The 19,671-nt window shown below is 35.4% G+C and overlaps 1 protein-coding gene across 1 annotated transcript; it reads right to left on the bottom strand.

The window, feature by feature from the left end:
* Positions 1 to 14,023: 14,023 nt before the first annotated feature.
* Positions 14,024 to 14,767, bottom strand: LOC149227153 (histone H1-like). Its single transcript, XM_089375431.1, has 2 exons — positions 14,652 to 14,767; positions 14,024 to 14,566 (listed from the first exon to the last, which is right to left on the bottom strand). The coding sequence occupies exons 1-2, from the start codon at positions 14,763 to 14,765 to the stop codon at positions 14,024 to 14,026; spliced, it is 657 nt and encodes a 218-aa protein (XP_089231557.1). The 5' UTR covers positions 14,766 to 14,767.
* Between the last annotated feature and the right edge of the window lie 4,904 nt (positions 14,768 to 19,671).

The raw sequence follows: 19,671 nt of genomic DNA on the forward strand, positions 1-19,671 counted from the left end.
AAACCAACGTTTGGATGGTAGAAAATGTATTGTTATGGGTGGTTATATATACAGGGGAAAACGAGGGTACCAGGAGATGATCACCGCCCCGGGTTGGCCGGCGGGTCACCAGCTCATTTTTCCGCCATGCAGTTCTTCCGACAGTCAAGAATCGCCCGTTTATCCTCCCACGGATTGAGTATTGAAAGCGAGATTCGTTCTCGGCCGTTGAAATGCTCCACAAGAAAACTTAAGGTACTCGCGATTCTGAAATCTTAGAACCTTTTACATTTATTATTTTAAATAATTATTTAAATTACTAAAAAGGAAACTTCTTACCTTTGGTATGGTTGTGTTGAAGCGTATATACCTTCCCTAAATGAGGAGGTGAACTTTGCTATCGTAGGAGGCGTACCTCTAAATTCGAAGTTTTCTTTTAAGGTTGCTTAAACATTTTTAATTATTTTATTTTTTTTAATTTGTGGAATTGTTACTCTAATAAATCATTGTTATTTTTTTTTACCTTTTTTTGGTAACTACGTTTAATACAGGTGGTTGTTAGTTTTTTGTATTGATGGGAGGAAGAATTTTCAACTCATACTCGAACGATACTACAAAGATGGTAGTGAGGTTGGGTTGAGTTTAGAGTTTTTTTTGGGATAGTTTAATTCCCTAAAAGGTTTTTATCTTCAATCCTCGGATGTTTAGATTTTTTTTGGGATAATTTAATTCTTCTAAAGGGTTTTTGTCTTCAATCCTATAGGACGATATATCATTGTGCGAGGTTCGGTCTAGTCTAGCTCCTTAGGATGGTTTAATTTCCCCAAAGTGATTTTCATTCTTAGTTCCTCTTAACCTCTAGCTTGGTTGCCCCTTAGGATAGTTTAATTCCCCCAAAATAACTTTCATTCTTAATCTCTCTTAATTGAACTTAAATGCTACTGAAGATAATTTAATCTCCAAAATAGCTTCCATCCTTAACCTTTCCCCATCAAATTTAAACCTAAAACTTAAAAAAACTAAACCCACTTAAACTAAATAATCTACATTTCTTAAATTTCAATAAATAACTATTATCTTAAAAAAGAAAACAACAACAAACAAACAGACAGAAAACACATTTTTAATTAGTTAAATTTAAAATTAAAATTTTAACCCCAAAAAAACAAATATAAAACAAAATTTCCACAATTTCCACTGAAATTCATTTCCTTAATATCTTTATCTATCCAAAACTCAATTTCTTAATACCTCTTTCCTATTTAAAATTTTAACCGTTATTATATTCATTAATGTAATCTTTCCTATTTAAAATTTTATCCACTATTATATTCATTAATTTTGTTGTCTTCTTTAATTTCCACAGGTACAAAATATTTCAAATTTTCTAATCACTTCAAAGGATATTATTAATTTTATTAAAGGATATTACTAGTAATTGCCCCAAAAGGTGCAAGGAGAGGCTGATAGAAATTTTAAATTGAAAGAATTGTATTTTGGTTCAAAATAATAAATACATAATAATTCAATCATTCAAACTAAGCTTAGTCAATAAATTGCCCAAGATAAAATAAATCCTTAATGAAAATTATACAAATTATTACTCTTCATTTCTCTCAATTATTTATATAATAAAGTCCAATCAATCATTGAAAATAAATCAAATCAATAAATTTCCCAAATTAAATCCCAACTAATCAAGATTATTGGGAATATATATGTATAACCCAACAAAAGAATTATATTTATATTGAGCTGTCCAGAGCATTTCCATTATTGTTATTTCAAAGGGAAGGTACCGGGGGTAAGGTTATTTTGGCATCGCTTTGTTTGGCTAGTGAGATAGTAATTTATTTCGACTTTTGTAAACACGCTTCTAAATACTGGGATCTTGGTGATTATCTTCCCCATCACATTTACTAGGAAAAAGTTGTTTGGTGGTGCCAAAGTAACTTAATAATCTCACTCCTCCAAAGGTAGACACTATGGAAAGGGCTAGCATCATTGGCAAACATAAAAAAGTTCAATTTAAATTTCGTATAGGGTCCCATCGCTGCACAATAACATAATACTCAGACCAAAACTCTTACAGCGGTAGTGGATGTAAACAAATTAATATACTGTAAACCTTACCTCGAGTTCAATTCACACCAATGCCATACAAAACCACTGGAAGTCATAAAAAGATCATAGCTACAAAATAAAGAATTTAAAAAGGGTAAGTTAAAAACCTGCATGTTAGTCATATCCATAACTCTCCAGAGCATGTCAGGACGGGCACGAAGGTGCTTTCGAAGCATATTCCCGATGACCACTTTAGAGAAGTCAATATTTGTTATGTGCTTAAACCCTACATCATATAGCTTCTCCGATACCTTTTTACATCCCATTATTTTGCCAATAATATATTATGGTATTTATTTATTTTTGTAAGCTTTGGTAGGACTCTCCTATTTTCATGTCCATTACATACCCCACTACGGGGGAAGGGTAGCCCAAGATTTGAACCCAAGACTTCCGGTTCGCTGACACTTCATTTCCACGGCCATTGCCACTTGAGCTACCCCATGCGGACTATTATGGTATTTATATAAGCAAAGGTTTTCAAAATTATTATATCAATATTTTTCCTACATCCATGTTGATAATAAGAAGGGGAGGAAGCAAGCCATGGACCGAGTCGAGGTCAAGATGGTTAGCGAGGTCGAGGGTCAGGTCAGTCCCACCCTTTATTAATGTTGCATCCATATAGAGTCGAACATTGTCTCTGAAAAAAGTGTTACAGTAACAATGATGACCTTCGACTACATTAGGCTTAGGATCACTTGCCACATGGACCTGTCCACGATGGCGATGCAAGCACATAACTTGCCACATGGGCTATTCTGTGGCTACTAGGTGGAGGTCGGATGATGTGGTAAGGTTTGAAATGGCCTATGCTTAAAAGTTCATAAATTATGATCCTTGAACCAGATTCAGAAAAAAAATTATATTGTTGGAATCATCTCAATGAGATGGATGCAATGATATTGTCCTTTTGAATTCTTGAGGAAGTTGAAGAAATACTTTTTTTTTAGATCCCATTCCCATAACTATAACTTGGAGTTTGGAACATAGTGACCACCTCCTTCTAAATCTAATTGCAATGGATCACAATTCTAACTACTGTTTTTTCACACCCATTTGACTCTAGTGACTTCCTTTTCAATAGGAGGATTTAGAAGCTCCCTAGTTTCATTCCTCCCTATTGCCACAATTTCTTCATCCATTTCTTTGAGCCATGTGAGACATTAAAGGAAAAATAGTATATCTCTAAATTTCATTTAAAGATTTTACCTTTATGAAAAGAGGAATTCATCTTGTAATAGTACTTGAATTTGAAGAAGACGATGGTGTGGATGTAGTGGGAAAAGTATTTAGGGTACTGGATGGATTTGTACAAACAAAAGATTCATCTTCTTGTTAAATAACTTTTGGGTTTTCTTGTTATATTCCTTGATTCCAATGTCCTTTATTTCATCAAATAACACATCATGACATACAAGTACTTTTTTTTATTTTTCATACAAGCATCCCTTTGTCGCCTCACAATAGCCAATAAAAATTCATTTCACAATTTTATCATCTAGTTTTTTTTTATCCTTTTTTGAAAATAAACATGAGCATAAGCAATACAATCAATAACTTTGAAATGAACAACACTAAATTTTCCTTAGTCCATCCTTAATATGGAATCATATTTTGCACACTTCTTATTGGACATCTATAAAAAAAAAAAAAAAAATGTAATTATAGCTTTACCCCAAAAAATGTGTGGAAGACCTTTAACTTTCAACATACTCCTAGAAATCTCAACAATTGATCTATTCTTCGCAAACATTCTATTGGGAACATTCTATAATTAATGTCCTCCGTACATATCCACTTTCCCTCTCATCAACTTTCCCTCTCAGCAACGTCTAAATTGTTGAACAACAACAAATACATCAATTTTTTGTTTAATATAATATACGCATATTCTTCTACAAAAATCATCAAAAAACAATAGAATACTTCTTGACTTGTCACGAGACAATGTTTTCAGAAGACCACATATATCTACATTCACTAACTCCATTGGTTTTTTTCTCTCCAACATTTTCCCTGTGGGAAAGGAATTACCAATAATACATTTTTCAGAAACTTGATCAACATAAGCATCTACAGTGAAAAAATTTAATACCCTTAAAGGTTAATAGCATCACATTTGAAAACGAAAATTCCTGAATCAAAACCAAACTATGTAAGATTAATCTTGCTGAAACAGAAACGGCTACGGCTACTGATCTTCCCACCATTGTTCGTTGCCAGCTAAGAATTCAAACCAATAGATAGGTCCATTTTGCGCCAGCATTAAGTGGGAGACTTTATTTATCTCTATATCCCACGCGTTATCCAGTTTTTTCCATGGAGTAGGTGAGAGAAATGTTTGAAGGGCGGTGGAGAACCTTTGGTTATCTGTTGTTGTCGTCGATCCAAAAAAGCCCATTATCCCAATGCCCTGCAAATTCATCCCACTCTTCAGTACCCTCTCCCACTATTCTATGCTCCACATTTTCCATTTCTACTTTCGATATGCAGAGCAGTACATCATTTATGTCTTTATGTACATACAAGCGATACAAGTGACCATAGACTAAAGGCTGGCTGTCATCGCGATCAGCCTTCGGTATCATGAAAATATAATCCTCGTTTTGAGACTGAGAGGGAGGCGGACGTCTTCCATTTACAGTCAACTCCTCTGGAAAGAGGTCGTCTGGAGCAGGACATCTTCGGAATGCACTTTTGTAAAAAAGCTCGTTATTAATCCCACGATTCAACTCAATATAGGTTGGCAGCCTGTTTGATTTATCCAGAATCAAGTTTCGGGGAAGTTGAGTATTAACGTTAACATATTCCCATTGCCAGTCGCTTTCATTTTCTCCGTTTCTCGACAGTTTCCATACGTTGGTTTCTAAGGCATGAGATCCACTTCGCTGCCATATGTAGCTGTGTCCCCCACAAGTTGTGGAGGTGTAAATATAATCCCCTAACATTGGCAGGCAGAAGAGTCTTTTCCAAACAACATTGAACTCTCTTAAATTGAGCAACCACACTTTGTACACCTTATGCCAAACCTTGCGTTCTTCTCTTACAATGCCTGGAGTGAACAAATATAAGCTCTCACCGTCGCACACAAACACAGAATCAAATGCCGCGTTAGGAGGTGGTGGAAGTGCGTTCTCCATACCACGAGGGATTCCACACACACAAACTCATCTTGTTGAGGCATTTCTTGGACTCAAAAATACACAATACAATGAACTCACCTGGGGAGATAATAGCAGCCGGGTTATAAACATGATCATATAATAATGTGGTATGAGATTCCGCCATAGCATTGCCCCACGATCGACTCAACAACCTCAGGACCGGCCTGGAATCCCATGGCATTGCCCGACAGAATCAAGGAATAACTTCCCCGAGAACGACGTCATCACTGAGTCCAGAAACTAAGTCTCTTTCTGCCCAATATCATAACAAAATATATCATTACTGTGTGCAGAAACTAAGAATCTTTCTCCCGAATGACAAAAATCGCAGAAAGCAGAGAAACGAATGTTTAAATAGAACAATGAAATTTGAATGCAATAATCAAGAACAAATAGCTAACTCACCTGCTGCCATGGACGTCTGAGATGTCACATCAGCAGCCGTTTCTCTGTGATTTTCTTCAATTGCGTCTAATCTGTTCACAAGATTTTCCATCTTTATTAATATAATGTGTTCACTTCGCACAAAGGTGTGTGAGATAACACATTTTCAAGATATATATATATATATATATATATATATATATATATATATATATATATATATATATATATATATATATATATATATATATATGTTTTGGGGGTGGTTGAAAATGTTCACACGATTAGAAGAGAAGTCGAGGCCGACCATTTTTCGAAATAGTATAATTGAGGCCGCAGTGTTCAGCGAGGGGCTTCGCAAGATTCCTCCAGTCGCCATACCATTCGAAGGGCTCGTCTGAGCGGAGTTTGAAAAATTCGTCCCAGTTTTCTCGATTGGTGAAGTATTGCAAGGCCCCGAGGAGTTTCTCTTCGACTTTCCTGCTCTTCATGCTGAAAATTCCATCTTTCCTACTCTTCATGGACTTTCCTATCTCCATTGAGTCCAGATAGGAAAGGAAAGTCCATGGCTTAACCCAAAATGCGATCATTATAGGCTAATGGGCAGTTGTACACATGCGGATGTGGCCACTAAGAAAAAAGCTGCGAAAAAGATTGATAACAGAAAAAAGCGGCGATAGAATAGAGAACATGCAAGTGATCGTTTCTAAGAAAAAAAATATACGAAAATAAAAAATATACAATAAAGAAATCAATATAAAAGCAGTAAAAATATGTTCAAGAGTGACATAAAAAATGGGAAAAGTAGTAAAAATATTTTGGCAACTTAATCGATATTTAGAAAAAGTAGTCACATTTCAAATCAACGGTTGAAAGTGTCTTACTTGATCTAACAGAGCAGGGTAAAAGTGTTGACAATTGTTGATGCATAGGAAGGCCTATCGGCCTAATTAATGTTATTAATATTAAAATTGGTTAACAAAATTTTCAAGTTATTAATTAATATTTTATAATTTTGAAGTCTTTTGTATTAAACTATTTATGATATAATTTTTTAATTAATATTTTATAAATTTTAAAAGTTTAAATAGTATATTTATTATGTGTTATTCTTAATATTTATTTTTATTAACTTAAATCTAATTTTAAATTTATCAAGGGCTTACAAGGATTAAATTTGTCAAGGTATAAACTTTTTTTAGTATTAAATTTGAAGAAAAGTTTGTATTTCAAGAGATTTGATAACCTTTTTTTAGTATTAAATTTGAAGAAAAGTTTGTACTTCGAGAGATTTGATTCCTCTGAGAGTTTGATAAATCTTATCTCTTGACGTCTAAACCTCTTTACTGAGTGTAAAACTTGAAGAAATGTTTGCTCCTAGATAGATTTGATCCCTCTCAAAGCTTGATAGATTTGGAGTTAAGATGGATCTAGGTTGATTTAGTTATTAATTTTTTTTTTTAGTTTAATTTTTTTATGTAATTTCACTAAGTCGAAATGTTTTAATTAATAATTTATATTTTATTTTCATTTTTATGTAATTTGACTGGGTCAAAATGTTTAGATAAAAATATATAACAAGACATTACAACATCTCTTCCATACTGGGATGGAGAGTGTGATGACCCCACGCTTGTGCGACCTAAGTTCATCGTGGGCATTTTGCGACACCGACATAATTTCAACTTTTCAAGCTACTCTTACCCGGACTACGCCTACCTCCAACACTTAGTCAATTTTTCGTCAAGTGTTTACTTTTTCATTTATGCAGCGGAAATTACTTCATTCAATTTATCTTACTTCAACTATTCAATTATGCGATAACCAAAACAACAATATAACATTGAAATAGTAGGATATCGCAATTAACATAAGTTTACGACGAGAGGGTGCAACTCCCCAAAGTAGTTCGCTCCAATGTTATTACTTTTGAAAATATAATATAAAGTATATTTTACAAAGTTACAAAGGCGTGGTAGTTGCCTAGCCCAAACCAGCAACTCATCGAGCCTGTTTATAAAATCATGCAACTCATGTCCACATTATTCTACCCAAGTCTGTTGCACCTTTCACCTATGCAATTTTCCCAAGTCCACCTGCACGTCGACTTGCCCAGAAACCCCAAAAATTTGTCCCAAAATAAAGACCAACATTTTTTCCCAGTCATATTAGCTCGTTGGGCAAACCCCACCTTGCCCGCGCCCTTTCTACTACATCCTTCTGCCCTTGAATGAAATTTTGATTTTCAGCGATATCGCAGACTTTGCGTCCTCGGATATTGCAACTTTTCCTAGCCTGTGATATCGTAAATCAACTTGTTATGTGATATGCTTTGTTGACTTGCTTTTGCCCCTCTTGGCCGAGCTCTCCACTTATATTTACATGCCCTCTCCCAAGTTGATTTAAGTTTGGTTGACACCCTTTCAATATTTGAGTCGGCCTATACTTTGTAGTTGGATGCCCTTCCATGGTTGGGTGCGCCCCTGCCTGAGTGCTCGCCTCCCTTATCACTCACATCACCCATGTTGGTCGCTCCCTTAATTCGCATGCTACCTCCCCATCAATCATTTTCTTTCCATTCACTCCATGTCGTAGTTGCTCATTCCATCTGTTGCACCCGCTCATCACGTCGTACTCCCTACCCTCTATGCCTTTTCATTGCGTCGCACTGCCTTAGTGCCCCTTCGTGTGGGTGCGCCCATGGGCACGGGTCCATAAGTCGGTTGCTATAAGTTTACAATGCACACCCTTTGCCCAAGTTGTATGGGCACCCTTTGCTATAAAATGCACGCACCTCTCAACTCAACCTCCAATGCATGCTCTTTTCCAAGTTTCCCTCGTCGCATATGTCGGCTCCCTGCCTTCGTGTGGGCACACCCATTGTGCACTCTTGCCTAATTCTGTTCAACTTTAGTTTTTTGACTCTCCATGTGAGCATGACATGTCATGGGCGCCCATTGGCCTTAGTGCCAACTCGGGCCCCTCACATCCTCCCCCATTTTAAAAAGGTTATCTCCCTGACAACACCATCTTGGAAAACTCCATCACCAAGACCAAATGTCGCAAAGTGCTACCAACTCCAACGTCAATCATTCATGTTGCATGAACCCCTTGCATTTACCGCATGAACCACCATCAGTGCTCATGACTCTATGTGGGTAAGACTCATCAATCTCATGGTTATTAGCCATAATTCGTCGCAATCCTCCACATTGCCCCATCTTACGGGAGGTTTCTCCCTCCAACTCAATTGCACGGTTTTGTCGTAACTCATATCATGTCAATCCATCGTATGTTGTCACCATGTGAACTTGTTGCTGCCATACCCCAACTCAACTCTGTCATGCCTTCATGTACTGCATACCCTCATCACCTAGACTAGTCGGGTGATCAGTCCAACCTTCCATCCAAATCGTGAGAATGCACCTCCTCATGCCTTCGTTGGTTGTTTCTCCATCTTTATATCATATATTCAATTCAATCAAGAATTCTTCCCATCTATATGCATCAATCCTTTAACCAATGCTCAACATGTCATATCTAGGTCCATGAAGAAAACTCCATCTCATTTGTGATATGCTACCCATCAATGTTGTTAAAGGGGCAATTCTTCACTTGCCTCATTGTCTCATCCATGTGCTACCCACAATCATAGATCAAAAACCTCCATGTCCATAAAAAATTGCTAAGTCGCATCGACTCAACCCATGCCTAAATGCTTACCACCAAGGCACCTCCATTGTTGCAACTACCATTCAACTCCAAGGTGATTTTCCTCTATCGCATCCATCAAGTCACTCCTCACGGACACATCCCATACTATGCCCAAGGTATGAATCCCATATCACATCAAAGTCAAGTGAAAATTGACCTCAATTTCTCAACAAATTAGATATTCCAATACCACCATCATATGACGTCTTCATCAACTGCAACTCTCTTCAAGTCGTCATAAGCTCGTACAAACCATATTCATTTAACACTTCAAGCGAGTACACTTGTCTTGGTCGCAAGACTCATCACAGGTTCCTATGCCCTCTTCGTCGCATGAATGCTCTTATAGGTTTCCCATGTCTCCTCCAAAAACTACCATGGCCTTGTTGTTTGAATGTGCCTAGCATCCCCATCGGTCCATTTGAAAAACATCTCCAGGTGGCATTGACAAGTCCATCCTACACAACATCCTTACTTTGGCACTTCTTCTTGATGCCCATATGTGACATCTCTACAAGTGCTCTTGCTTGATGTCCCTACATGAATTCTGCCATGCGCCCTTCTTCCATGCCTTTGGTTTCCTAACTTGACCACTTCAGCAGACCCAACGCAACTTCAATCATTGCATCCTTGCCTTCAGTCAGGTTAGCACCCTTAGTCGCCCTACCCTCATATCGTTATCGCAGCCCCCGTCCTTCATCGTTATCTCCCCCACTAAAGGTTCATCTAAGGCTGCCTCTCAATGTCAACGAAATTTCAATGAAGAAGTCCACCCAATTATGTGTATATTCCTTCGATTTGGTGTGTCCTCCCTTCATTTTTTTCATGATTCACGTCAGGCACTTAGCCAAATCTCCACTTGGCTAAGCATGACTCACTCATCTGATAATTCATAATGTTACATCCTTGTCTCATGCATTCACACCTTCTACTCTAAGGTCACATATTTCCCAAACAAGTGTTGCAATAATCAAAATCATCCATCACATAACTAAATGAAAACATACATCAACCTTCCAATTGAAAGGCATTTATTTCACGTTCCTCTCAATTAGCAGAAAGGGAACCATCGTATGACTTCCATAAACAACTTCATCTCCCTTCCAAGCCTGCGACATGAACAAATCTAGTCCAACTTCAGCAAACTTCATCTTGCCAAGTCCTTCCTCTTTTGTTGGCAAGGTCACAACACTTGTTTCTTCTTCGTATTTTTCCTCATAGACAATTGCTTCCTCCAATGGTTGTGACATGCCTAAATCTAGTTCAGTTATGGTAGGCATTGTCCCGCCACACTGTATAAACGCTCGACTCTTTCCCTAGTGCAGAAAAGTTCACTCATGTTCATGACAGTTATCCTTCTTTATCCAATTCGCGAAGGGCCTCCCTCATCGTACACAAATTTTTTCCCGTTTATAATTCTTTGTTCAATTTCTTCAACAATTTAAGCACATCTTCCAATGGTAGCAGCCATCGTGCCACTTCCTTCAACTTATGTTAATTTCCCACCTTCACAAAGTAGTATCTAATACCATCTGTCACGGCTCCGAACTTGTCTAACCTAATTCCACCATGGGCATTGTGCAGCACCGACACAATTTCACCTTTTCAAGCTACTCTTACTCAGATTATGCCTACCTCCAAATCTTAGTCAATTTTTAGTTAAGTGTTTGCTTATTTATTTATGCAACAAAAATTATTCCATTCAATCTTACTTCAACTATTCAATCCTGCGATAACCAAAACAACAATATAACATTGAAACAGTGTAATATCGCAATTAACACAAGTATAGTATATTTACAAAGTATATAATACAAAGTTACAAAGGCGTGGCAACTACCTGGCCCAAACCAGCAACTCACCCACCTTGTTTATAAAATCGTGCAACTAATGTCCGCACTTTTTTTCCCAAGTCTACTACACGCTCTGCCTGTGCATTTTTTATAAGTCTGTCTGCACGTCAACCTGCCCAGAAACCCCAAAAATTTGGCCCACAACAAAGACCAACAATGTTTCCCAGTCATGTTGGGTGAGCCCCACCTTGCATGCACCCTTTCTGCTGTGTCCTTTTGCCTTTGAATGAACTTTTGATTTTCTGCGATGTTGCAGACTTCGCGTCCTATGATATCGCAACTCTGCCTAGTCTCTGATATCGCAACTCAACCTGTTTTGCGATAGACTTCATTGACTGGCTTCTGCCCCCCTTGGTCGAGCTCTTCACTTATATTTATACACCCTCTGCTAAGTTGATTTATATTTGGTTGAAAACCCTTCAGTAATTGATCCCACCCATACTTTGTTGTTGGATGTTCTTCCATTATTGGGTGTGCCGCGAGGCAACCTGCCCATGGGTGAGTGGGCACCCTTTGTTGGGCAGGTGCACCCCTTCCTGTGCACTCGCCTTCCTTATGACTCACATCACCAACATTGGTCGCTCCCTTAAGTCAAACACTACATCCTCGTCCGTTGTTTTCTTGTCATTCACTACACATCGTTGTCACTTGTTCCACCCGTCGCACCTGCTCATCGCGTCACTCTACCTGCCCACTATGCCTTCTCGTTGTGTCGCATTGCCTTGGCATCCGGGCGCACACGTGGGAACGGGTTCTGAAAGTATGTCGCTATAACTTGGTGATGCACACCCCTTGCTTGAGTTGTGTGCATGCCCTCTGCTATAAAACGTTTATGCCTCTCAACTCGCCCTCCAACACGCGCTCTTTTCCAAGTCGCCACCAAGTCATCCTCGTCGCATGGGTGGGCACCATGCCTTTGTGAAGGTGCGTCCATCATGCACTCTTGCCTAACTTGGTTCAACTTCAGTTTTTCGACTTTCCAAGTTAGTACAACCCATCATGGACACCTGTTGGCCTTAGTGCAAACTCAGGGTCCTCTCAAGGAGTGTCTCTCAGCTAAAAAATGTAATATAAATAAATAATATATTTTGATTATGAAATGAGAGGTGGTTTTTGGGCATGTGGTATTGATGAGCCATGTTATTGGCCCATTGTATGGTATGGTTAATAATATCTATGGTAAATTTGGGTGAGTATCTATGGTTAAAAAACTTGTTATATTGTAAGTATTCTTTTGATTGTGAAATGTGAGATGGTTTTTGGCCTTGTGGTATTGGTGAGCCATTTTATTAGCCCATGGTATGGTATGGTTCATAATATCCATGGAAAAGTGGGGTGAATATCCATGGTTAAAAATCTTGTTATATTGCAAGTATCAAGTTTTTATGTCCTTATTAATGAAATTTAAATATAGTTACAAAATTATTATTTTAATTTATATGGTAAAATGAATCTTAATTTATAGCTACTATTTATATCTTATATATTTTAATGTGACAAAGGTATAGATATATCTCAAAAATAATTATAATTTTTTCTCTTTTAGATTTAATCAAAAAAATATTTTAAAATTAAATTCAAATTAAATATTTATAAACTATTTTGATTGTGAAATGAAAGATAGTTTTTGGGCATGTTGTATTGAAAAATCATGGTATTGTAACAAAGGCTATTTACAAGTTAATGATATCTATGACAAAATGAACCTTAATATCTATAATTAAACATATTATTATATAATAATTTTATTATAAATATTAGCTTTAGCGAGAAGAGAAAATTTAAGTGCGGGAACCTAACCAACAACTCACAAGAATAACCCAAAACAAGAGCCTGCATCACAAAACTGCAAGTGAAAGAGCGTACAACGAGATGGACCAAACAGATGATTGAATCGCTACAAAAACAATTTTACTCTACCGTGATAAAGAAAAAGGAAAAATTTCAAATTTTGTTTTATCACATTGTAAAAAAAACTTTCAAAATCATTTCACATTCAAAAACTTCCCAAAAGAAAATTCCAGTTCCCTTAATACTTCTCAAGGAATAAACCTTTTCGCATGACACAGAAGTTATTTCCAATGAGGGAAAACAAATAGAACTTGGACACAATGCATCAGGTCACAACAATGTTTTTTCCCTGCATTACCATCGTGCACATCAACCTTTTATTTCATATTCAGATAAAAAATATTTTTCACCCAATATAACACGTCATACATGATTTAAAAATGATATGTCATATTTATTACACTCCAAAAATGCATGTACGTAAATATATTTAACATAGTTTTAACAATAATTATTCTTTCACCTTCAAAGACAATTAGCAATTTAGTTTATAATATACTCTGTACAAAGCTAAATCAAATACAATACACAACCCAAAAATTCCAAATTTAAAGCCATGCTCTGCAAACATCCCTTTGCATAATGATTAGTGTTGAATTAATACAGAAATTAAAATCTACAATTCACAGAAAAGCATTAAGAATCACTAAACAAATATATAATATTAACAATAATATATCCCATTGATCTTGACCGAGTGATAATCCACTAAATACATCAAGCCATTGCTGCTTCTTATGTCAAATTTAATCAAGACCATAAATAATTATTATCCGGAGAAGTTAAACGCTGAGTTTCCTACTAAAATACATGAACTTAAACGCTGAATTTACCCTGTAAGGTGAAAAAGCAGTGATCACAGGAATGAGTAGGCACATCTATGGCAACAGCAGGCCATGCAAGATGTCAAATATCACATTAATTTACAGTTGCAAATATAACCGCCTCATCTCATTTCTTGGCCTTTTTTGCAGCAGGCACGGCTTTCTTGGGCTTCGGAGGAGCCGTCCTCTTTAAAGCCTTGGCAGGCTGCTTGGCGGCAGCAAGCTTCTCGGCAGGAGCTTCTTTCTTCACAGTTGCCCCCTTCTTTACAGGCGCTGCTGCCTTCTTTACCTTTTCAGCGGACGCTGCAGCCTTCGGCTTAGAGACCTTAAGAACCTCGGTTACTTTGGCAGGGGTTTTAGCAGGCTTCGGGACCTTCTTGGACGCAGACGCTACCTTGGGCTTAGCTGCAGGCTTACTGACCACGGCTTTTGGCTTCAGAGGCTTGGTGGCCTTTGGCTTCAACGACTTCTTCAAGTCTTCAGAAAGTTTGAAAGAGTTCTTGACCTTGGTAAGCTTGCCAGATTTGGCAAGATTTCTCAGCTGAACTGTTAGTAGCTTCTTGAAATTGGCAGGGAGTTGGGACTGGTATTTGTTGCCGATGTAGGCTGCTATGGCATAATGGCTAGACCCGGTCCTCTCCTTCAAAGAAGTAATGGCTTCCGTGATCATCTGCAAAATAAAAATGAAAAAAATTAAGACTCCCGCTTTCAGAATATAATGTGAGAAGAAAAAACCAGAGGCCAAGAATTGACACCTGAAGATATGTAGGATGAGAAGGTGGCGGTTTCGATCCCTTGGAAGCCCTCCGCTTCTTTTCTTTGTCAACATTGTGAACTACAGGCTTTGCAGTTGTCTCAGCTGAAGCCATTTGTTTATATCTCCAAATTACTCGAAAAAGAGATGGCGGTGCACAAATCCAAAGTGCGAACACAAATATGGAGAAAATAACGTTTGGATGTAAAAAATGGATTGTTATTGATGTTTATATAGACAGGGGAAGACAAGGGTACCTCAAGATGCTCAATGCCCCTAGTCGGCTTGTAAGACACCGGCTCATCTTTTTGTCATGCAGTTCATCGGTTGGAAATAGCTTATCTTTCCACCATTCAGTTCAGCTGATGGAAAATTGATCATAATTTAATTGTCAAATTATCAGTGAAAACAAATATCTAATTCATCCATGTTATTCAACAAAAACAGTCCATTCCAGCCAGATAACCTATTAAAACTTCTTTCTTATCTAAAATTCATAATTTAATTATCAAACCAGCAGTGAAGACAATTATCTAAGTCATCGATGTTATTCAACAAAAACAGTCTATTCTGGGCAGATAACCTATTAAAACCTCTTTCTTATCTAAAATTTGATGTTGTTTAATTATTTTATATTTTTTTAACTGAAATTTGATGACCTAATTTTTGTTGATTAAATTATTGCTCTAACAATTCTTAGAACACATATTTTGTGGACTACACAACTCAAGCATGCAAATTCAACAAATTCCTCTCACAACATAACCATTTAAGAAGGCCTTTGAATATAGTATAACAACTCTCTAAGCAACTATCTATACCATTCCTACTAATCATCAGTGAAATGTATAAGGCTCTTAATATGTTGGATGAAAATGACACTCAAGTCATTTATACCATTCATGATCATATGTTCAACAAATAGCCACATGCGTCCAAGTTATATGATTTGGAGGGATGCTCATTGGATAGTCATCAGTGAGTTGGAGGGATGTTCATGAGATAGTCATGAGTTCCAGCTTCCAATAACATTCTTACTGCATCTCTCATTCATGGACAATTTGATAATAATTTATTGGTGCACAATAACTCTTTACTATCAATAATTTGTTATAAATTATCTTCTACGTTAAGCTTTATAAAAACTCACGTCCCAATATCAACTTTTTCTCAAAACTCTATTTTAATAAATTCTTGATAATTTTTCTTAAAAAAAAATATGATTTATTCACCTTATTCAGCTCCTTGATTTTTACACAGTAAAACCTTAGTTTTAACTGTTTAATTAAATTTTCAAAATTATAAAACTAGTTTATAAAAATCAAACAAATTATTAACCCAACAAATAATAATAATACATATATTAAAATTAATATATAAAATTAACAATATATATATTTTTCATTTATTATTATAAAACAAAACTTAAACTTTTACAAAACATTAACTTTTCTTTTAAAACATAAGAAATCAAATTAAGAACGAATATAAATAATATATTAACATATATGAAAGATCATATTGTAAACCACTAAATATGATATTATTAGATGCTATTGTACACATTAAAAAATTGTAATATATATAAAAACAAAATAAGAAAATAATAGTAACATTCATGTGCCAAACGCATAACCCAACAAACCACACATTTAAACCAATATCTAACCACAAAGTAATCCTTTTCTTTGACATAACATCTTCTCTTGGTTTAAATATGGTTTAATATAAGCATAAACGAGTTAGGATTGATAGTGGTGATAAAAGAAGCGTTGAAGAATTAAACAAATTCTTAAATACTGTGATTATCTATTGGAGCGGAAAACACACCATTATTTATTATAGCAGAAAACACACTAGAATAATATTTTATGTATTATAACTGAAAAGATTTCTCTAATTACTCAACATAGAGACTCCTCAACTGAAAACACACTAAAATAATATTCTAATGGTTATAGAACAGAGCAAGAATTTTAAATAAAAGAGATGTTGAAAACAACCTAACCTTTAACAGAGAATTTTAAATAAAAGAGATATTGAAAACAACCTAACCTTTAACAGAGGTGTGATAAAAAACAAACATCTTCAGAGAATTTTAAATAAAAGAGATATTGAAAACAACCTAACCTTTAACAGAGGTGTCATAAAAAACAAACATCTTCAATTATAAATTTCTATGTTGAATATAATGTTATCGGTAACATAATGAAAATTAAATCTCAATTAAATTTTTGAAGATATCTCAAATAATAATAGTAGAGATAGAAAATAGAATATGAATCTTATAAAGAAGAACCATCATAGAAAATAGTACTATGAAGAATTTGTTGATTAAAAATTTCAACAATTTTGTTCTTAAATACAAAAATGTAAATACACTCTCAAAATTGGAACAACAATTTATTGTTGCAAAAACAACATTTTAGAAACAAATTAATTAAAATAGAAACAAATTTTTATTGGTTCATAACTTGTCACCACTCGTTCCTTTGTTGAATTATGTTGTTGATATTGAGAGAATTTTTTGCCCTATTGGATAATTGTATGACACCATCTTTCTATAAGCAATATCTAATTCTTTGTAATTTTGATAAGTTGGTATAATGGAAAATAACACGCTTACTCAACAATGACAGTGGAAGTCATTCAGTAGCTTATCCACTATTGCTGACCCATTCAATAGTCCACTCATATCTAAAAACTTGTTGGAGCCAACTCTGGTTCTTAGTTGAATTTTTTTGTATGCATCGAGTGATCCTAGTTTGCCATTACGATCCCAACATGAAGGCATACCCTTGTCCCTCCAAACATTGAACTTGGAATTGAAAATATCTACCTCCATTCCGACTGACCTGCATTTGTGCTTTATTTGTTGTACAAAATACCTTTTGGTGTTCACTTTATTGACTTCCATGATAATGTAGGCTTTCTCTTGAATACTTGCTTTTCTCAATTGTTTTATACTCCTTTAATTCAGAGAATTACCTATCCTTGTAACAATCATTGGCATATCTCCTAATTAAGCTTGAATCAGGTTGATAGCCTACTCATAAGTATGTAATCACAAATGATTCTCACATTTTTGTAACACTAGTTACTATATCAGCCCAAAAAGGTCTTCTTGCTTCATTCAAAGCTTATTTCCCAATTATCTGATTGTTTGGCCAATCTATTTTTCTTTGTAACCTTGCTTTAAGATCTTGATCAATATGAATGGTTGCATTACTTTTAGCTAATTCATCCTTGAGATTTTTTATCTCATAATTCTTTATGATGAGCAATTTATTTAGATTTTCAATTTCCTGATCTTTAATACTTAATCTTGGCATTGTCTCAGCTAACTCTTTTAAAGAATCAACTTTTGTTATTGCTACTTTTGTTGTTGCCAATGTAGATGAAGTTGATGGAAACATGTGCTCATTCTTTTATTTTATTAAGATTTCAATTTGTTTTCCCCATTTTCAATTTGTTTGTTTTTCTCAATTAACGAAGATAACAATCATTCTTTCTCTTTTTAAAAATCTTTTTGTTCTCACATTTGAACATGTTCCAAAGCTTGCATCCTGAGTTTTTTTTAAAGTATTTGAATGTATGTATCTTTGGATTTTATAAGAGCTTGGATTGAGGAAGAATCACTTAGGTTTACAGACAACTTGATTATGCATTGTTCCAAATTATCAATTCTCATTTGTTTTGTCCTCATTGCAACATTTTCTCGTTTTAATTAATTAGCCTATTTTCCCAACATTTTCTCTAGCTTTGAAACATTGAGGGAAGAGTTTGTTGAGCGCCTACATAAAATTTCTCATGTTTTCCTATGTAATTCCATTTCATCCCCTACATGTATATGTTTCAGATCAATGGTGAACTAGGTTTCTTTATAGTCTTATGTAGTTTGATAATCTAAGTGTTAGGTTCTAAAACTGCCATCTTCCAATGTGCTTTTTTAGAGTCCAAAGGTCAAAGCAACCTTGTCTACGATATTTACCCTTGCTTCTAGAGTTCACCATAAACATATTTCTTTAATTTTAGGTTCTTGTTTTTAATTTCTATGAATTACGAAAAAATATCTTCATATTTTCCAGGTACTAAAGGTGACACGCCAGAAGATGATGTCCCTTGTGCTATAGAGGCCATTGGTAAAATTTCCACATTAAAAGCATGTTTTCTTAATCTGAATTCTTCTATATATTTAAATCAAATGTTGAAACTTCCCCTTTCTCCAACCTTTATTTCTTTTGTGTTCTCTTTTCTTCATCTTTTGTCCGGAGATGATATTGATTGTTGAGCTTCTATGAATATTTTTTTGACCTCCTTTTCTTTTTGTTATGTTGTTTCCAGAATAATGGGTTGTGAAGAGCAACCTTTCCCTTTTCTATCTTCAATGAGCTACATTGGATTTTACTCCCGAAAAAAATTATTAGAAAACTTTTCAATTTTTGGTTTAGATACATATTTGTAAGAGGTGAGGTTTGTTATAATCTCCTATCTCATATAACACTTTAACGGTCATAATGCCCTATTTCATACTGAGAAAACCCCATTTGTTTCAACATTTCTTGAACTTCTTATAGTGTTTCCCTTGTTTTCACTAAGGTCCAACTTCTTGTTTAACTTTAACATAGCAGGAAACTTCCTTGAGACAAAGTGAATTTGATCAAAATTAAGACTATACTTAATGTATTCTAATGCAAACAATATCATTAGCAAAAGGGATAGAAGTCTCTAAAGGGGTTAACTCAACCATAAACTCCTATTTCTGTAAAATCCTTTAAAAGATACAAATCCCCTACTTTAGTATATGCATTAAGTTATAAAATTATCTTGATTTATAAAAATATCTTGGGAGGGCGATGATCATGTAGCCAACTCAATGCTACTAATAAAAATGGATTTACAAAATCAGCAAAAGTAGAACTTGGAGAATGTCTTGTCACCATTGGAGTTCAATGAATTACATAAATGTTATTACTATTTTGACCTTGAGCATGCAACTACAGATTTGAAAACTTGTCCAC

Source organism: Pinus tabuliformis, chromosome J (assembly GCF_031772625.1).
Source record: "Pinus tabuliformis cultivar Carrire ecotype Pingquan chromosome J, CPIR1, whole genome shotgun sequence".
Taxonomy (NCBI): domain Eukaryota; kingdom Viridiplantae; phylum Streptophyta; class Pinopsida; order Pinales; family Pinaceae; genus Pinus; species Pinus tabuliformis.

What these genes read in the sequence shown, in the direction of transcription:
- LOC149227153 (XM_089375431.1), bottom strand. Translation starts at nt 14,765, where the DNA reads ATGGCTTCAGCTGAGACAACTGCAAAGCCTGTAGTTCACAATGTTGAC. An exon ending in CTCATCCTACATATCTTCAG is followed by an intron (nt 14,567 to 14,651) that starts GTGTCAATTCTT and finishes TTTATTTTGCAG; the next exon opens with ATGATCACGGAAGCCATTAC.